The following is a 17,623-nucleotide window of genomic DNA, read 5'->3' on the forward strand; positions in this document are numbered from 1 at the left end:
TTGTGTTTGGAGTGATGACCAAGCTGTTACACACACACACACACACACACACACACACACAACACACACACACACACACACATTCCCTCTCTGCCAACAGCATTCTGGCGAGAGAACGGTAGCTAGGCAGCAGCTTGTGGGGTATGGCTTTACATGCAAATCCCAGGGAGTGAAAAAAGGCGGGCCCCACCAGCCCTTTCTGCTGGGGGGATGGTTGTAACTTGCACAATTGGTGGCTGACTAAATACTTTTTTGCCCCACTGTATCTCTGAATATATTAATTTCTCAATTATGGGGTTTGCATCTACTTCTTGTATAAAATGAGTAAAGATTAAACTATTCGTGAAATGATGTAATATGATGTTAAACCTTTAATGTGAAAGAATTGTATTCCCTTTAAAGTTTAACTAAGTCATTGGCCCGCCCCCGTGAGCACAGACATGATCTGGTGTCATAGACCCGCCTTTTCTATTGTTACGAATAAAACGCCTTCCTGAGGAAATCCTCTTCAGACTAAGCAAACCCACAGCATGAGCTGTGATTGCGAATAGTGATTGTATTTCTAACCATACCATGTGGAGCATGGGCTACACGGCTGGAAATGGTTCCACTCTGAAACTATCGATCCCTTTATTAACCTTTATTCATTTAAACTATAACATTTATTAACTTAACCTATATTAACATAAAATTATTAATTTAACCTATAACATTTATTAACTTCACCATTATTAACTTCACCATTATTAACTTCACCTTTATTAACTTCACCTTTATTAACTTCACCATTATTAACTTCACCTATAATCTTTATTAACTTCACCTATAACCTTTATTAACTGCACCTATATTAACATCACCTATATTAGCTTCACATATATTAACTTAACCTATAACCTTTATTAACTTAACCTATATTAACATAACCTTTATAAACTTCACCTATATTAACTTTACCTATATTAACTTAACCTATAACCTTTATTCATTTAAACTATAACATTTAYTAACTTAACCTATAATAACATAACCTATGTTAACATAACATATATTAACATACATTTTATTAACTTAACCTATAACCTTTATTAACATAACCTCTATTAACATAACCTATATTAACAGACACGCACGCACGCACGCACGCACGCACACTTCCTATGACTAAGATAGGAGGCACATCCACCAGTCATTCATCATCACCATAGCTTAGCCTACATACTGTATTACACCAATCATTCATCATGATGTATAAATGAGGCTCCAGTAGACAGGATCTCATTTCTGTTCAGTCTGGGCTGCCTCCCAGACGCATGGCTGTATTTAAAGGGATTAGGATGGCTGTTAGGCTTGCCGATTCCCACACAAAGAACCTACATCACATCCACATCCAGACAGCTTTTGTAAATGCCTTGTACATATCAAATGCAATATTTCTGCTTTCAGATTTTCTATCCACCATAACATAAAGGTGGTGACGTTCATGTGTCATTTTATGATGGTTTAGTGACTGTTGGAACGTGAGGCACAGACAGACATCTGAGATGACTGACATCATCTGGACAAAATAATGAATGAATTCAACCCTCACATACAGTTTTTGAGTGTAGAAATGCCGTTGTTTTGTGTGCTTCACAGCAAGTCGCACTCGCCTGGAAAAAAATATTTTACTGCATTCAATTGGAATATCAAATGCCATGCGTCCTCATCACCAGGGAAAGGACATTATTTTGTGTAGGCTTGATCACTTTCTACGTATCTGTACTAGTCTGGTTTATTCTGTTGTTTCTGCATCTTTCAGTAGACTGGTTCACGTACACACCTGTCAACAACATATCCATCAACCTGTCACACCTGTCAACAACATATCCATCAACCTGTCAAATCAATCATGAACTGATCCATCAACCTGTCAGATCAATCATGAACTGATCCATCAACCTGTCAGATCAATCATGAACTGATCCATCAACCTGTCAGATCAATCATGAACTGATCCATCAACCTGTCAGATCAATATCATGTCTGAATAGAAGGCCCTGAGGTCCCTCACTGTAAAGGGGGAAGAACAACAGTTTTAGGGCAGTTTAGCAGACATACAGTATGTACTGTATGGCGTGAATGCATGAACATTGCCTTTAAATTTCAATCTCACTATAGTCCGTTACTTCAGCAATACGGTTTGAATCCAAACCTTAGAGCGTATTATAGGGAAATACTTCCTTTATAGTGACCAATATGTCTGTTGTTACACCAACCCGGCAGCATTCCTTTACATTAAACCAACATGACACACCTGGCTCTTCCTAATCAAATCTTTTCGTCAAGCCAGCAGGCAAAAACATCATCCACATTTATCTGCTCTGTATAGATAAAACAGGGTGCCAGTCTCCAGTCCGGTGACATGCATTAACTAATTAGAGTCCTGTTATGGTGTGTTACACAGACAGACAGACAGGACAGACAGGACAGACAGACAGGACAGAGACAGGACAGAAAGAGACAGACAGAGACAGGAAAGACAGACATCAGAGACAGGACAGAGGCAGGACAGGACAGACAGACAGACCAGACAGACAGGTCATACAGAGACAGGACAGATAGAGACATACATACATACAGCAAGACAGACAGACGGACAGACAGGACAGAAAGACAGGACATACAGATACAGACAGACAGGACATACAGATACAGGACAGACAGGACACACACAGACAGAGACAGGACAGAGACAGGAAGACAGACAGACAGCAGACAGACGGACACAGACAGACAGACAGACAGACAGACGGACACAGACAGACAGACCAGACAGACAGACAGACAGACAGACAGACAGACAGACAGACAGACAGACAGACAGGACATACAGAGACAGGACAGACAGGACAAACAGACAGGACAGACAGATACAGGACAGACAGACAGGACAGAGACAGGCAGGACATACACAGACAGTACAGACAGACATGACAGACAGGACAGAGACAGGACAGACAGAGACAGGACAAACAGACAGGACAGACAGACATGACAGAGACAGGACAGAGACAGGGCAGACGACAGACAGACAGGACAAATAGAGACAGACATGATAGACAGACAGACAGGACAGACCGAGACAGGACAGACAGACAGGACAGACAGGACATACAGAGACAGGACAGAGATAGACAGACAAGACAGACGACAGACAGGATACACACAGACAGACAGGGCAGACAGACATGACAGACAGGCATACAGAGACAGGACAGACAGGACAAACAGACAGGACAGACAGATACAGGACAGACAGACAGGACAGAGACAGGCAGGACATACACAGACAGTACAGACAGACATGACAGACAGGCAGAGACCGACAGACAGAGACAGGACAAACAGACAGGACAGACAGCATGACAGAGACAGGACAGAGACAGGCAGACAGACGACAGACAGACAGGACAAATAGAGACAGACAGGATAGACAGACAGACAGGACAGACCGAGACAGGACAGAACAGGACAGACAGGACAGACAGGACTACAGAGACAGGACAGAGATAGACAGACAGAACAGACAGACAGAACATACAGAGACAGACAGATGAGGACAGACAGGATAGACAGACAAGACAGACAGACATGACAGACAGACAGGACATACAGAGACAGGACAGACAGGACAGACAGGACAAACAGACAGGACAGACAGAGACAGGACAGACAGGACAGGACATACACAGACAGACAGACGACAGACAGGACATACAGAGACAGACAGACAGGACAGAGACGGGACAGACAGAGACAGGACAGACAGACAGGACAGACAGATACAGGACAGACAGAGACAGGACAGACAGAGACAGGACAGACAGACAGGACAGACAGATCAGGACAGACAGACAGGACAGACAGACATGACAGAGACAGGACAGACAGGACAGACAGACAGGACATAGACAGACAGACAGACAGACACAGACAGACAGGACAGATAGAGAAGACAGGATAGACAGACAGACAGACAGGACAGACCGAGACAGGACAGACAGACAGGACAGACAAAGACAGGACAGAGATAGACAGACAGAACAGACAGACAGAACATACAGAGACAGGACAGATAGAGACCGACAGGATAGACAGACAGACAGGACAGACAGAGACAGGACAGACAGACAGAGACTTCCTCTTCCTCTCTCTCTCTCTTCCTCTCTCCTCCTCTCTCTTGCCCTTTCATCTCTCTCGCCCTCCCTCTTCCTCCTCTTCCCCTTCTCCTCTTTTCCTCCCTCTTCCTCCTCTCTCTCTCTCTCTCCCTCTCCTCCCTTCCTCTCTCTCTCTCTCCCTCCCTATTCCTCCTCTCTCTCTCTCCCTCTCCTTCTTCCTCCTTCTCTGCTCCTTCCTTCCTTTCCCCGTCTCTGCTCAATTCTCTACATTTACTACCCTAACTGCCATGGCAACGGCTGATGCACCAACGAGTGGAGGGACTAGTTTAAGGATGGGCCATGGTGTGTTCAGCAGAGGTCAGAGGGCGGCGAGCGGGGACCACTCCTGAAAGCCACAGAAAGCCTGCTTCTTTGTTTAAACACAATTGGGACCTGTTTCCTAGGCAACCATGCAGTGTATCTCGAAAGGGGAAGGGGAGGGAGTGAAAGACAAAAGACTGAGAATACGGAAGAGGAGAGAGAGAGAGACAGGCCACCTCCTCCTTCAGATAGCCAGCCCTGTCATTTACATAACTGTTAAAAACACACAAACACAAGTTGTTGTTTGCCAGAGAGAGAGTGTGTGAGAGCGAGAGCGAGAGCGAGAGCGAGAGCGAGAGAGAGAGAAAGAGAGAAAGAGGAAAGAAAGAGAGAGTATGGGGTCCACTCTCTAATAATGAATTTACTAAATGGGACAAACATCCAACTGAAATATGCATGCAGAGTTTTGCAAGACTGTATTTCAAGTACAAAGAAAAACTCCAAATAACGCATGTAGGGCAGAATTGGGCCAATACCCCTCCTTCATTCGAATAGAAAAAAGAGCCATCAAATTTTACAACCATCTAAAAACAAGTGACCCTAAAACATTCCATCACACAGCTCTACAATGTCAAGAGATGAAACCAGAGAAGAGTCCCCTCGGCCAGCTGGTTCTGAGGCTCATTTCACCAACCCAAACCAACCCCATAGAGCATCGGGACAGCCCTCAGAAATCTGGCCCAACCAAATATCACACAAAACAAAAAGAAAAATATATCACCTATTGAAAGACACCACAAGAAATCAAAGTAAACTTCAATGCTATTTGGCTCTAAACAGACAGTACATGGTGGCAGACTATCTGACCACTGTGACTGATAGAAAACTGAGGAAAACATTGACTAGGTACAGACTCAGTGAGCACAGTCTGGCTATAGAGACCGGTCGTCACAGACAAACCTGGCTGCCCAGAGAGGACAGGCTGTGCTCACTCTGCTCCAGGGGAGAGGTAGGACAGAGGTGCATTTCCTACTACACTGTGACAAATACTCAACCTAAGAGCATATTTCTTTCCCAAATTATAACTCAATAAAAAGAATTTGAAACTATAAAAGATGAAAAAAATCTAATATTTATTGGGTGAAAGCCTAAATGTGCAGTTTTGGGAGCCAAATATGTGTCTTCCTGCCAGTAGGATGTCCCTACTGCTGGGTGGTTTGGATGTCCTAACTGCTGGGTGGTTTGGATGTCCTAACTGCTGGGTGGTTTGGATGTCCTAACTGCTGGGTGGTTTGATGTCCCTACTGCTGGGTGTTTGAATGTCCCTACTGCTGGGTGGTTTGGATGTCCCTACTGCTGGGTGGTTTGGATGTCCTAACTGCTGGGTGGTTTGAATGTCCCTACTGCTGGGTGGTTTTGGATGTCCTAACTGCTGGGTGGTTTGAATGTCCCTACTGCTGGGTGGTTTGAATGTCCCTACTGCTGGGTGGTTTGGATGTCCCTAACTGCTGGGTGGTTTGGATGTCCCTACTGCTGGGTGGTTGGGATGTCCTAACTGCTGGGTGGTTTGGATGTCCTAACTGCTGGGTGGTTTGGATGTCCTTACTGCTGGGTGTTGGGATGTCCTAACTGCTGGGTGGTTTGGATGTCCTAACTGCTGGGTGGTTTGGATGTCCTACTGCTGGGTGGTTGGGATGTTCTAACTGCTGGGTGGTTTGGATGTCCTAACGCTGGGTTTCCCAGCTTTAATGAGGCTTACACAAGTGTATGAGTTGGGGCCTAGTGGTTAGAGAGGTGGGCCAGTAACCAAAAGGTTTGCTGGATCGAATCCCGCGCTGACAAGGTAAAAATCTGTCTTTCTCGCCTGAGCAAGGCAGTTCACCCACTGTTCCCCGGGCGACGTGGATGTCGATTAAAGGCAGCCCCCCGCACCTCTCTGATTCAGAGGGGTTGGGTTAAATGCGGAAGACACATCTCAGCTGAATGCATTCAGTTGAACAACTGACTAGGTCTCCCCTTTCCTCAAGAGCCTATGTATATCCAATGTTGGGATAGTTACCACTTTGTTACAATATGTAAATAATGATAATAATTTTATATTAAAATATGTAACGTGCAAAAATAATCAGGAAAATGTAAATTTGCAGTGGACAAACTTACCATTATGAACTCTGACATGTTGCCCATAAAAAGTGATCTGAAAGCCACGGCCCTAATAGAACATGCCTCCGGGAAATAACCTCTAAAAAGACCCAGCTGCTGCTTCAGCCCCGCATGAATAAAAACACAACGGATGGTTAAATTAACCATGTTTGGGTAATGCAAACAACCAAATGTTGGGTTTATTGACCCATGTGTTCTGGCCAATATTTACCCAGTGCTGGGTTACCGAATAACCCAAATTAGGTTGTTTTTCACCCACCATTTTTTAGAATGCATGTTTACATCCCTATGTAATCTATCTCCTTTCTCTGTTCTACCCATGCCAGTCAGATCTACGACCGACAGACAGACAGACAGACCAGACCAGACCAATGCCAGTCAGATCTACGACCGACAGACAGACAGACAGACAGACCACCACATGCCAGTCAGATCTACGACCGACAGACAGACAGACAGACCAGACCAGACCACATGCCAGTCAGATCTACGACCGACAGACAGACAGACCAGACCAGACCACATCCAGTCAGATCTACGACGACAGACAGACAGACAGACCAGACCAGACCAGCCACATGCCAGTCAGATCTACGACCGACAGACAGACAGACCAGACCAGACCACATGCCAGTCAGATCTACGACCGACAGCAACAGACGACGACAGACCAGCCACATGCCAGTCAGATCTACGACCGCAGACAGACAGACAGACAGACCAGACAACATGCCAGTTCAGATCTACGACCGACAGACAGACAGACAGACAGACAAGACCACATGCCGTCAGATCTACGACCGACAACAGACAGACAGACAGACCAGACCACATGCCATCAGATTACGACCGACAGACAGACAGACAGGACAGAACCAGACCACATGCCAGTCAGATCTACGACCGACAGACAGACAGACAGACAGACAGACAGACAACCAGACCACATGCCAGTCAGATCTACGACCGACAGACAGACAGACAGACAGACCAGACCAATGCCAGTCAGATCTACGACCGACAGACAGACAGAAGACAGACCAGACACATGCCAGTCAGATCTACGACCGACAGACAGACAGACAGACAGACCAGACCACATGCCAGTCAGATCTACGCACAGACAGACAGACCAGACAGACAGACCAGACAAGACAGACAGACAGACAGACAGACCAGACCATGCCAGTCAGATCTACGACCGACAGACAGACAGACAGACAGACAGACAGACAGACCAGACCACATGCCAGTCAGATCTACGCCGACAGACAGACAGACAGACAGACAGACAGGCACGACAGACAGACAGACAGACAGACAGACAGACCAGACCACATGCCAGTCAGATCTACGACCGACAGACAGACAGACAGACCAGACAGACAGACAGACAGACAGACAGACAGACAGACAGACAGACCAGACCACATGCCAGTCAGATCTACGACCGACAGACAGACAGACAGACGACAGACAGACAGACAGACAGACAGACAGACAGACCAGACCACATGCCAGTCAGATCTACGACCGACAGACAGACAGACAGACAGACAGACAGACAGACAGACAGACAGACAGACCAGACCACATGCCAGTCAGATCTACGACCGCAGACAGACAGACGACAGACAGACAGACAGACAGACAGACCAGACCACTGCCAGTCAGATCTACGACCGACAGACAGACAGACAGACCAGACCACATGCCAGTCAGATCTACGACCGACAGACAGACAGACAGACCAGACCACATGCCAGTCAGATCTACGACCGACAGACAGACAGACAGACCAGACCACATGCCAGTCAGATCTACGACCGCCAGACAGACAGACAGCCACAGACCACATGCCAGTCAGATCTACGACCGACAGACAGACAGACAGACCAGACCACATGCCAGTCAGATCTACGACCGACAGACCAGACGACAGACCAGACCACATGCCAGTCAGATCTACGACCGACAGACAGACAGACAGACAGACAGACAGACAGACAGACAGACCAGAACCACATGCCAGTCAGATCTACGACCGACAGACAGACAGACAGACAGACAGACAGACAGACAGACAGACAGACCAGACACATGCCAGTCAGATCTACGACCGACAGACAGACAGACAGACAGACAGACAGACAGACAGACAGACAGACAGACAGACAGACAGACAGACAGACCAGACCAGACCAGAACCAGACCAGACCAGACCAGACCAGACCAGACAGACAGAGCCAGACAGACCCAGCAGACCAGACCAAGACAGACAGTTTATTTTGAGAGATACTTTTTGGTCCAAAATGGTCAGCTACCGAAGAGCCAAAAACCAAAAGGCAAAATGAAAGACACTATATTTGAGGATGGTTTATGAGGGTTGGGGGCTGTAGACACTGAGTGTTCTCCTCCAGAGACAAGTGCTAGTCAGTGATGGTACTAATGTCCCAGCCATGAAGGTTTTTAAAGAAATACCACTTCAGATGGGKTTCTCTCCAGACAGGGATGAAAGGAAGCCATTTGTTCTCATCCAAGTCACAATTTCTCCATGCTATAAGCCATTAAATAAATTAAGAATGAATCATCATTATCATGGCTATTGAGTGGATCTAATTCCCTTTCAAATCAGCCGTCAATCCTCATTTGGCTTTTCTCTTCCTAAAGGCTCTGGTGTTCTCCCATCAACCAGTCGGCCATGCCGAAGCTAGTAGACAACATGGTGTGTTCATCATCTACTGGGATTCATGTGTTTTCCAAACATCAAACTAGCTTTTGAATGTGCTAACAGAGACATGCTTGTGTGAAAGCATGTCTAATCAAACTGAACAGTTGTGTCTAACCGAAAGCCTCTAGTGTACATTCAAACAAAACAAGTGTGAAAACCATGGGCTGAAAGACAACAGTGAAGATTCACTCACCTGGCTTGTAATATAGTAGTTAGAAAAGTTGGTTGGTTCATAGGGAACTAGGGCCGTTTTTAGCATAAATYTATGCTAGTCATTTTAAGGACAAATACGATGACTGCTGTGGGTTATGAATCACAACCGAATTAACCCCTCTAACCAAGGTTGGGATCTCAGGAATATTTTGGGAATGCTACATGGAATGACATCATGGGAATGTGGTGGGATATTTAAAAGACATAAACTGGGTTAATTCTGAGCAGATGTGATGTAGTGTGATGCCTCGATCTCCCGAGGCTAAGGCACATTTAAAGCAGAGGTTAGTTATATAAGCTCTACATCCCTCTCTCTCTCTCTTTCTCACTCTCTCTCTGTCTCTCCCCCTCCCTCCCTCCTCCCTCTCTCTCTCTCTCTCTGTCTCTCCCCCATCCCTCCCCCTCTCTCTCTCTCTTACTCTCTCATTCTTGGGTTGGGGGCATGGGGAATTGGGTGGATGGATCAAGTGGATGGATGGATGTATCAGATGGATGGATGGATCAGATCGATGGATGTATGGGTGGATAGATGGATCAGATGGATAGATTGATGGATGGGGGGGATGGGGAGTGGATGGATGGATAGATCAGATAGATGGATGGATGGATGGATGGATCAGATGGATGGATGGATCAGATGGATGGATGGTTGGATCAGATGGGAGAATGGATGGATGGATGGATGTATGGATAGATCAGATGGATCAGATGGGGAATGGATGGATGGATGGATGGATGATGGATGGATCAGATGGATGGATGATGGATGGGGGGATAGCAAGGCAAGGAAGCAAACCTGCAAAGTACTGGATAGATTAAATATGCATACCACTAGGATCAGATGAACCTAAAAGGCAATGCATCTGCTCTCTGATTGAGTTCATATGCCAACAATCAACAATCAAGCCAGTTACATAAAATGGGGTTCATAGTCTTTAAAGCAGATATGACTTGAAATCTTCTCTAGTTGCTGTTGGCCTGTCTGTCACAACAGAAACAGCAGGTTGCTGTTGGCCTGTCTGCCACAACAGAAACAGCAGGTTGCTGTTGGCCTGTCTGTCACAACAGAAACAGCAGGTTGCTGTTGGCCTGTCTGCCACAACAGAAACAGTAGGTTGCTGTTGGCCTGTCTGCCACAACAGAAACAGTAGGTTGCTGTTGGCCTGTCTGNTGTCTGCCACAACAGAAACAGTAGGTTGCTGTTGGCCTGTCTGCCACAACAGAAACAGTAGGTTGCTGTTGGCCTGTCTGCCACAACAGAAACAGCAGGTTGCTGTTGGCCTGTCTGCCACAACAGAAACAGCAGGATTCTGAGAGGAACCATTTAAAGCTGCAGCAAACTACTAGACCAGCACACAATTCACTTCACAGCCTCACTTAATAGTTGAGGGTTTTAAAAATGGTCTCAAAGGAAAGGTTAAAAGTTAATTTATCCCATAATGTTTTGGTAATACGATCTCAGTCCCCTGGGTTAGAGGAGTCGACTGAACGTAGGCTACTGCTTTGACATTATCAACAATGATTACCAGTTACCCATGGCAGCACTGTCTGCTACTGTTACCATGTCCACGGGGCAGACAGACAGACCACTGAGTCTGGCACAGATAAGGACAGTACAGTTACAGTCTCTTCAGCCAGACACACAGTACTCCTCAAGCACTTGACTAAACCCAGCAGCAATAATCTTACTATCCCAACTAAATGCCTGAAATGAGAGAGAGGGAGAGAAGAGAGAGAAAGAAAGAGAGAGAGAGAAGAGAGAGAGAGAGAGAGAGAGAGAGAGAGAGAGAGAAGAGAGAGAGAGAGAGAGTCAGTGTTTACCTCCATGGAGAGCACGGCGGTCTGCTGGTCGTAGTGGTTGAGGTGGTTGGGCATGAAGGTGGAGTTATAGGGCAGCCCCTGACACATGCGCAGGGTGATAGGTTCACAGGTGAACATGCTGTGGCTCCCAGCTGCAGACTCCATGGGGATGGCCTCCACCACCACCGCTGGAGCCATCAGCATGGACACACACAGCACCCACAGCAGCTCCATGGTCCCCGCAGGCTGGTGCACGGACAGGGTTAGGGTTAGGGAAGAACCCAGGCTGCGGACAGGGACAGGCTGAATCATCAGCCTCATTCACAAAGCAGTAGGTCGGTGACGGAGAGCAAAGGGTTGGGATACAGGTAAGTGGCGATCAGGGGAGAGACTGGTCCTGTTCCTGGTCTCAGAGTGTACCAGTCTGTGTGTGTAAAAAGATGKCTGCCATGGCTGAGGCTGACTGTCTCCATCACCCTCTTGAATCATAGGATCTTCATCACCTGAGCATGAGGCCTGGCTTTGGGTTGTCTGACCACAGGAGTCCCCTTCTCACCACATACACRGGTTATAAACAATGATTTAGGTCAGAGAGTGGATCCCTGCAATAGGTGTAGATGTCAAGGGATCTGAGGCAAAAATAGACAGAAACAATGAAGTACATTGTAGCCTGAATAATACCTGATTCCAAATGTCAATAGCTGCACTCGATCTGACTAAAATTAGTTATACATCTTTGCACAATATTTTAAGAGGCTCTTTACAAAAAATTATCCATTATTGTCCTTTAATGACAATTAGAATATGGTATGTGGATATGGAATACATTCATTAGTGTATTCCTAATTATTGTATTAGTGTATTAACAGTAGGCTACCATAATAGTCAGTGCTTTACTTGGGCCGGAGCTGTCCRGAGCGCCATACCAGCACTTCACTGTTTTTCACAGCACTTCACAGTTACCAGCTCCTCTATAAAACAAAGTAGACTATCGCCGGCCCAGATTTACAGACTGAGGCAAAAAAGGTTGATCAAAGCAGAATGAAGGCGGGATCTGCATTAAATAGCAATGGAGAGTGGGCATTCATTTCCTGATTATGCTTTGTTCAAGGTTATTTGCCGCTAATCTGTGAATCTGTTTGCCAACCTGAATGCGCATGATCCGCTGTTCCAAACTTTCAAATGAGGGGTTTGTAAGGTCCTGAAAAGATCATGGAAATGTGTTTAAAATATTTTTGTTAATGAAATTCATGAAGGCATACAATTTTAATATTATCAATCATTTAAAAATCTACATATCAGCCATTATCGAAATGACCCTTTAGTGATTGTGTGCGTGCGCGCCAGTGTGAGTGGGCCGTTGCCCGAGGAGAGAGAGCGCGACATTTCAGCAGCAGGTATAAAATAATGACAGACAACTAGGTCCAAGGTCCTGTTGAGCTGTTGATGTTTAGGCTGCACACACATGAGCTATCCTGGAGGATGGTTGACACCCTTGATATAAAATATTGCAACATTAGAACCAAATACTTTTGTCTTTATAAAATAATTCCCTCATTCAATGAATCAGGGATCAAATGGATAAAGTAGGCTAATTCAAAGCAAGGTATCTAACTAGACATGTTTATATATAAGGTTCAAATATTCATGTTTCAGGGGAGATCTATGCATAGCATTTGTCAATTAGTTTATTCTTAGAATATTTTATACGTTTTTGTAATTACATGGCTACTGTTTAATAGAGGTGAATCATAGCTTTCCAATGGTGCAGATTTATTTAGTGCCAGTGGAAAGGCGACAACCACATTAATGCTTAGTTAGCTATGGTTAACTAGCGTGATAACTGCTACAAGTTATGTTTTGAATTGGCTATCTAGTTGTCTGTCATTATATCAAGGGTGTCAACCATCCTCCAGGATAGCTCATGTGTGTGCAGCCCAAACATCAACCGCTCAACAGTACCTCACATGCTTGCGGAGGACCTTGATAAGCAGACGTGGGTGTTTCAGGGCTGGATCAAAAGACAAAGCTACATGGGATTAGACACAGCAGCCTTCCAGTGTCAATAATGCTTASGTTTTCGTGTAGGCTATAATGACAGTCATGAACATTTTGGTTAAAAGTAATGGAAAATGTGTATGAATCGTTAACAGTGAATGATCAGAGGTCTCTATCATCATTTAATTTGTGAACTTCAGTGAACATTGTCTAATGGACCGACATAGAAAAAGACAGCAGCACTTCTKTCATCCCAAATCAAGCACTTATAATAACACAGTTATAGCACAGAAAAGTGCCTTATATCTTGTCCCTGTAAATATGCACACACCCTGTAGGAAGATAATTATCCTATCCTTTTCCACAGCATTCTTTACTACCGCTACCATCCCATTGTTACGAAAGAACAGCCAACTGATCATGCACTTTCAAATATGACACATAAGATGACCAAAATGTTGAGACAATATGTCATATGAAAAAAATGTATATACCGGTAGTGTAGTCAAATGACCGTGCTAATAGCATTTACTCACGCCTTCGGCTGGCTTCTCGTGCATAACATGCTTAGAACAATGTTACAAAACTACCATAACAGTGATGACATAAAAGTGTAGTAGTTTGTTTTTGTCACAGCCAGCTGGCCACTCCACCGACCGCACGTAATGACCAAACCAGTGTTATCCATTCCGACAAATAAAATGTCATGAAGCAGAACAAAAGATGACGGTTGAGCTTCTCAACTGATGTTTAATGTATGAAGGCTAGTCTACATAAACKGAATCACTACAGGCGTATCCCGGTGGTAAATTGTTACTACCATCCCGCCAGCGGTATTGGCAATAGGCTACATGTGTTTGCAATAAACATACAATATTTAGGCGAGTGACAGAAAATATAATCAAATAAGATTTACCTTTCTGTCRGCTGTTTTTTTTCTAAGTGTAGGGGTTTTCGCCACTCCCGGAGCCCGTAACAATGAGTGAATAGCCCACTCTCCTCCTCTCCTATCGGTTTATGAATGCGATAATGTTATCGAAGAGCGAGAGCGCGCATTAAACGCGAACGCGCCAAATGAAACCAATGCCTTTTCTATCTTGCAGTAGTTGTGTGTAGCCCTATGAATATGTTCTAATATTTACCCTACTGAAAACAAAATACAATTTCAGTTTTGAAATTACAAAATTACTTTTTGAATTAGTTTTACACATTTGTGTGACCCACTGAAGGCCTATACCTGGAATAAAATAACAACTATGTGRATAACATATTTCTCTCTTTTTAACGTTTTTATTTTATTCCAGGAAGAGGCCTTTAGTGGGGCACACACACGTGTAAATAATATAAGATATTACTTCATATTGCAACACGAAGCACATGCATGCGGCTCCTTGTGTGTGAATGGATTGTATTTCGATCGGTGGCAACAGCGTCACCCTTGTGTGTCAAGCGGTGTTTGTGCCGCTCAAGTCATTGCTCTTGACGACGCAAAGCGGCGACGGTGACAGGGTTGGATAGAAAGGGGGAGGTGAACCCTAGGCAGGGGCGCCGCCATGGATTTTGGCCCCCATGAAAAGATATCACATTGGGCYCCACCACCACAGGCCACACCAACCCTGCGCAATTGCTGTAACCACACACCTCCAGAACCCAATCGACCCATTCAAAGCTTTAAATAACTCTACCTTTGCAGGCTTGCAACTCTCTTGTAGTCCAATATTTACTGTASGATATTTACTGACRGTGAGCTGTGAAAACATAACACTGTGCAGACATGCATGCAACATTCTGCATACAGTGGAATTCACTATTTGATGCAAGACTGATACCCTCTATGAGAAATGTGCTAAAGGCCGTCTTTTACAGTCTAAATGTAATTTTAATGGTCAAATTCTTGAATGGAAAATTCTCTTAACATTAATGAATAACTTATATTTATTTTAACTTAAATATACATGAACCTTTTCAATTAAAATAAATTAACATTATCATCTATAGAATGATGTAACAAACAAAATAATAAAATCAGCAGCAGAATTCCAGAACTAAGTATACATACCAACTAGAACATAAGCAGCTGGAAAAGTGGAAATGGAAAACAAAATGGAAATGGAAATGGAAAGGTCAAGAGGTCACCAAATCAATAGGTTTCTTCCACTTGGGGGTCTTGATTGTGCACAACAAATTTTATGGCAATCCAGCCATTACTTTGAGATATATCTTGTTCTTAGTCTGTTCTCAGTCTTGTTCCCAGCCTGTGGGCATCATGTGTGTAGTGATCCAATATCCATAGCCATGCCATTTAACAGTTATCACTGGCCCTTGCTCAGCCTTAATCACCAAGTGCCCAGCYTTTTTGCTAGAAAGTCACTGWTCAAGTCTTGAAGTCCAGCTTTCTAGCTAACTGACTTTCAATGGACAGCATGGCAAGACTGCAAAGCCTGTCCTGGGACATAGTGGATGTCAAATAGTTTTTTTATCAGTTTTAGTTTACTGAAAGCTCTCTCGCCACCAGCAACAGTCACAGGCAGTGTGAAAAATATACGTAAAGCAATGCACACTTCTCCAAAAATGCTTTGCAGCTGCATCTTACAAATTGCATTCAGGAGACCAAGCGGGGACACGTTAGGGAGGAAAGTGCAGCATATACAGTGTTCAGGTGTCTTACTTCATGTTGAAACTCAGGTGTAAGACCTCTGGAATASTTCATGATCAGTGGTTGGCACACAGAAGGGACTTCATCCTCACTAATCTGCCCAACTTTCAGAACAGCAGAAAATTATTCTACAATTTTTGCAGTGATGTGGAACCTAGTGTCCAAGTCACTTATGATGTTGTCCATAGCAGTAAAAAACACTGTTCCGAAACCCCGTTGCTGCACTGTCCTAAGCTGTCGCCTCTTGAGAGGTCTCATCATGGAATCTCCTAATTTTCCTCTGGCGACTGTGTTCCTTGATAAATTGAGGTGCAACATCCATTTGCGTAGCAATCACTGTTGCCTCAGACAGGAGAGACTCCCATCCATCTCTAAGAGCCTGCATCTTTTCCTTTAAGGCTCTGGTATTGGCTGCCTCYTCGTCAAGTGCAATTTTTCCTGACTGGAGAATCACATTCCTGTCCTCAATGCATTGCAGTAGCTGCAATTATGCCACTGACATGTCATTCAACACAATGCTGCTCACCTCCTTCTTCAGTTGGGAGTAGGGCTGGTTCAGGGATATGGGGATGGGGAGACAGGGCTGCTGAGCCTGAAGCTGCATCGGTTTGGCCTGGCACCAGGCAGGGGCAGGGACAACTGATTTAGTATGAATAGCTTGCTAAAAGTTTGCCTGCATTGATTCAATGTTTATTACAAAGGTTCTTTGGATGTTAACTTTTTGCCAAAAACAAGAAAAGAAAAAGAAACTGTTAGTTTTATTAGTACGTTGTAAATAACATTCTATTAATGATGATAGGTTAATAATTTAATATTGAAAAAAATTTACCTAATGTTGTAATATTTCTTTAGGGCCCCTGTCAGTCACAGGCCCTTAGAATCGTCCTAACTTTTCCCCCCATACGGCGCCCCTGACCCTAGGACAGGGGCGGAGCCAGAGGGGTGTCCGGGGTGGCCAATCAGATATCAGTCCAGTGCCACCCCGGACACCCCTCTGGCTCCGGCACTGGACTGATATCTGATTGGCCACCCCGGGTGCCAGCCCAAAATGTAATTTGAGGCTGATTGACATGTCATTTCACCTCTTATTGAAAGAATCATGTATTTTGACGTTCGGCGACATTCTTCAAATCGAGGAAGAGAGAATATTAACGTTGGTTGCGAGACACAGAAGAATAAGAATAACATACAGAAGAAGAACAGMTAATATTTCCACAGATCCACAAGCTCTTTTCTCAATTGGCGAAAGCATCATATTTGAAGTAAGTTTTAAGGTTTAGCATCAGGTTTAGGTTTCCTGAACAACTTTTACGAAAGTTGAGTCGCTATGTAAGTTAACGTTTGGCTCCATTAAACAGACAGTTAATAAGGTAAGAGAGATCAGTTCCCAATTTAGCCTAACATTGTGTTCACATCTGTGCTAGTTATACACGCATATACAGTTCAGTGTCGTAAGTTACAGTATACAAATGTGTTCAGCAAGTTAACATTCAGCAATTTGAAATCCATTAACTCAGATTTTCGTACTTGAACTCAATCTGTTAACGTTACTCAAAAGATTACCACAATTTGCAGATAGCCTGTTTGATATCGTAAAGGTGG

General features: G+C 44.5%; 1 protein-coding gene across 4 annotated transcripts in view; it reads right to left on the reverse strand.

The window, feature by feature from the left end:
* LOC111972511 (frizzled-3-like) overlaps nucleotides 1–14,391 on the reverse strand; it is a 46,993-nt gene extending 32,602 nt beyond the window's left edge. The window contains exons 1-2 of one of the 4 annotated variants that reach the window (XM_023999512.2): nucleotides 14,282–14,391; nucleotides 11,389–11,915 (exon numbers count right to left, since the gene is read on the reverse strand). In XM_023999512.2, coding sequence (XP_023855280.1) covers nucleotides 11,389–11,688 — 300 coding nt within the window. In that variant the 5' untranslated portion in view covers nucleotides 11,689–11,915; nucleotides 14,282–14,391. Of the gene's footprint in view, nucleotides 1–11,388; nucleotides 11,997–12,244; nucleotides 12,784–14,281 lie in introns of those variants that run through there. The other 3 variants (XM_070446458.1, XM_070446457.1, XM_023999510.1) reach the window with 3 other exon arrangements.
* Between the last annotated feature and the right edge of the window lie 3,232 nt (nucleotides 14,392–17,623).

The sequence above is a fragment of the Salvelinus sp. IW2-2015 genome, linkage group LG14 (assembly GCF_002910315.2).
Source record: "Salvelinus sp. IW2-2015 linkage group LG14, ASM291031v2, whole genome shotgun sequence".
Taxonomy (NCBI): Eukaryota; Metazoa; Chordata; class Actinopteri; order Salmoniformes; family Salmonidae; genus Salvelinus; species Salvelinus sp. IW2-2015.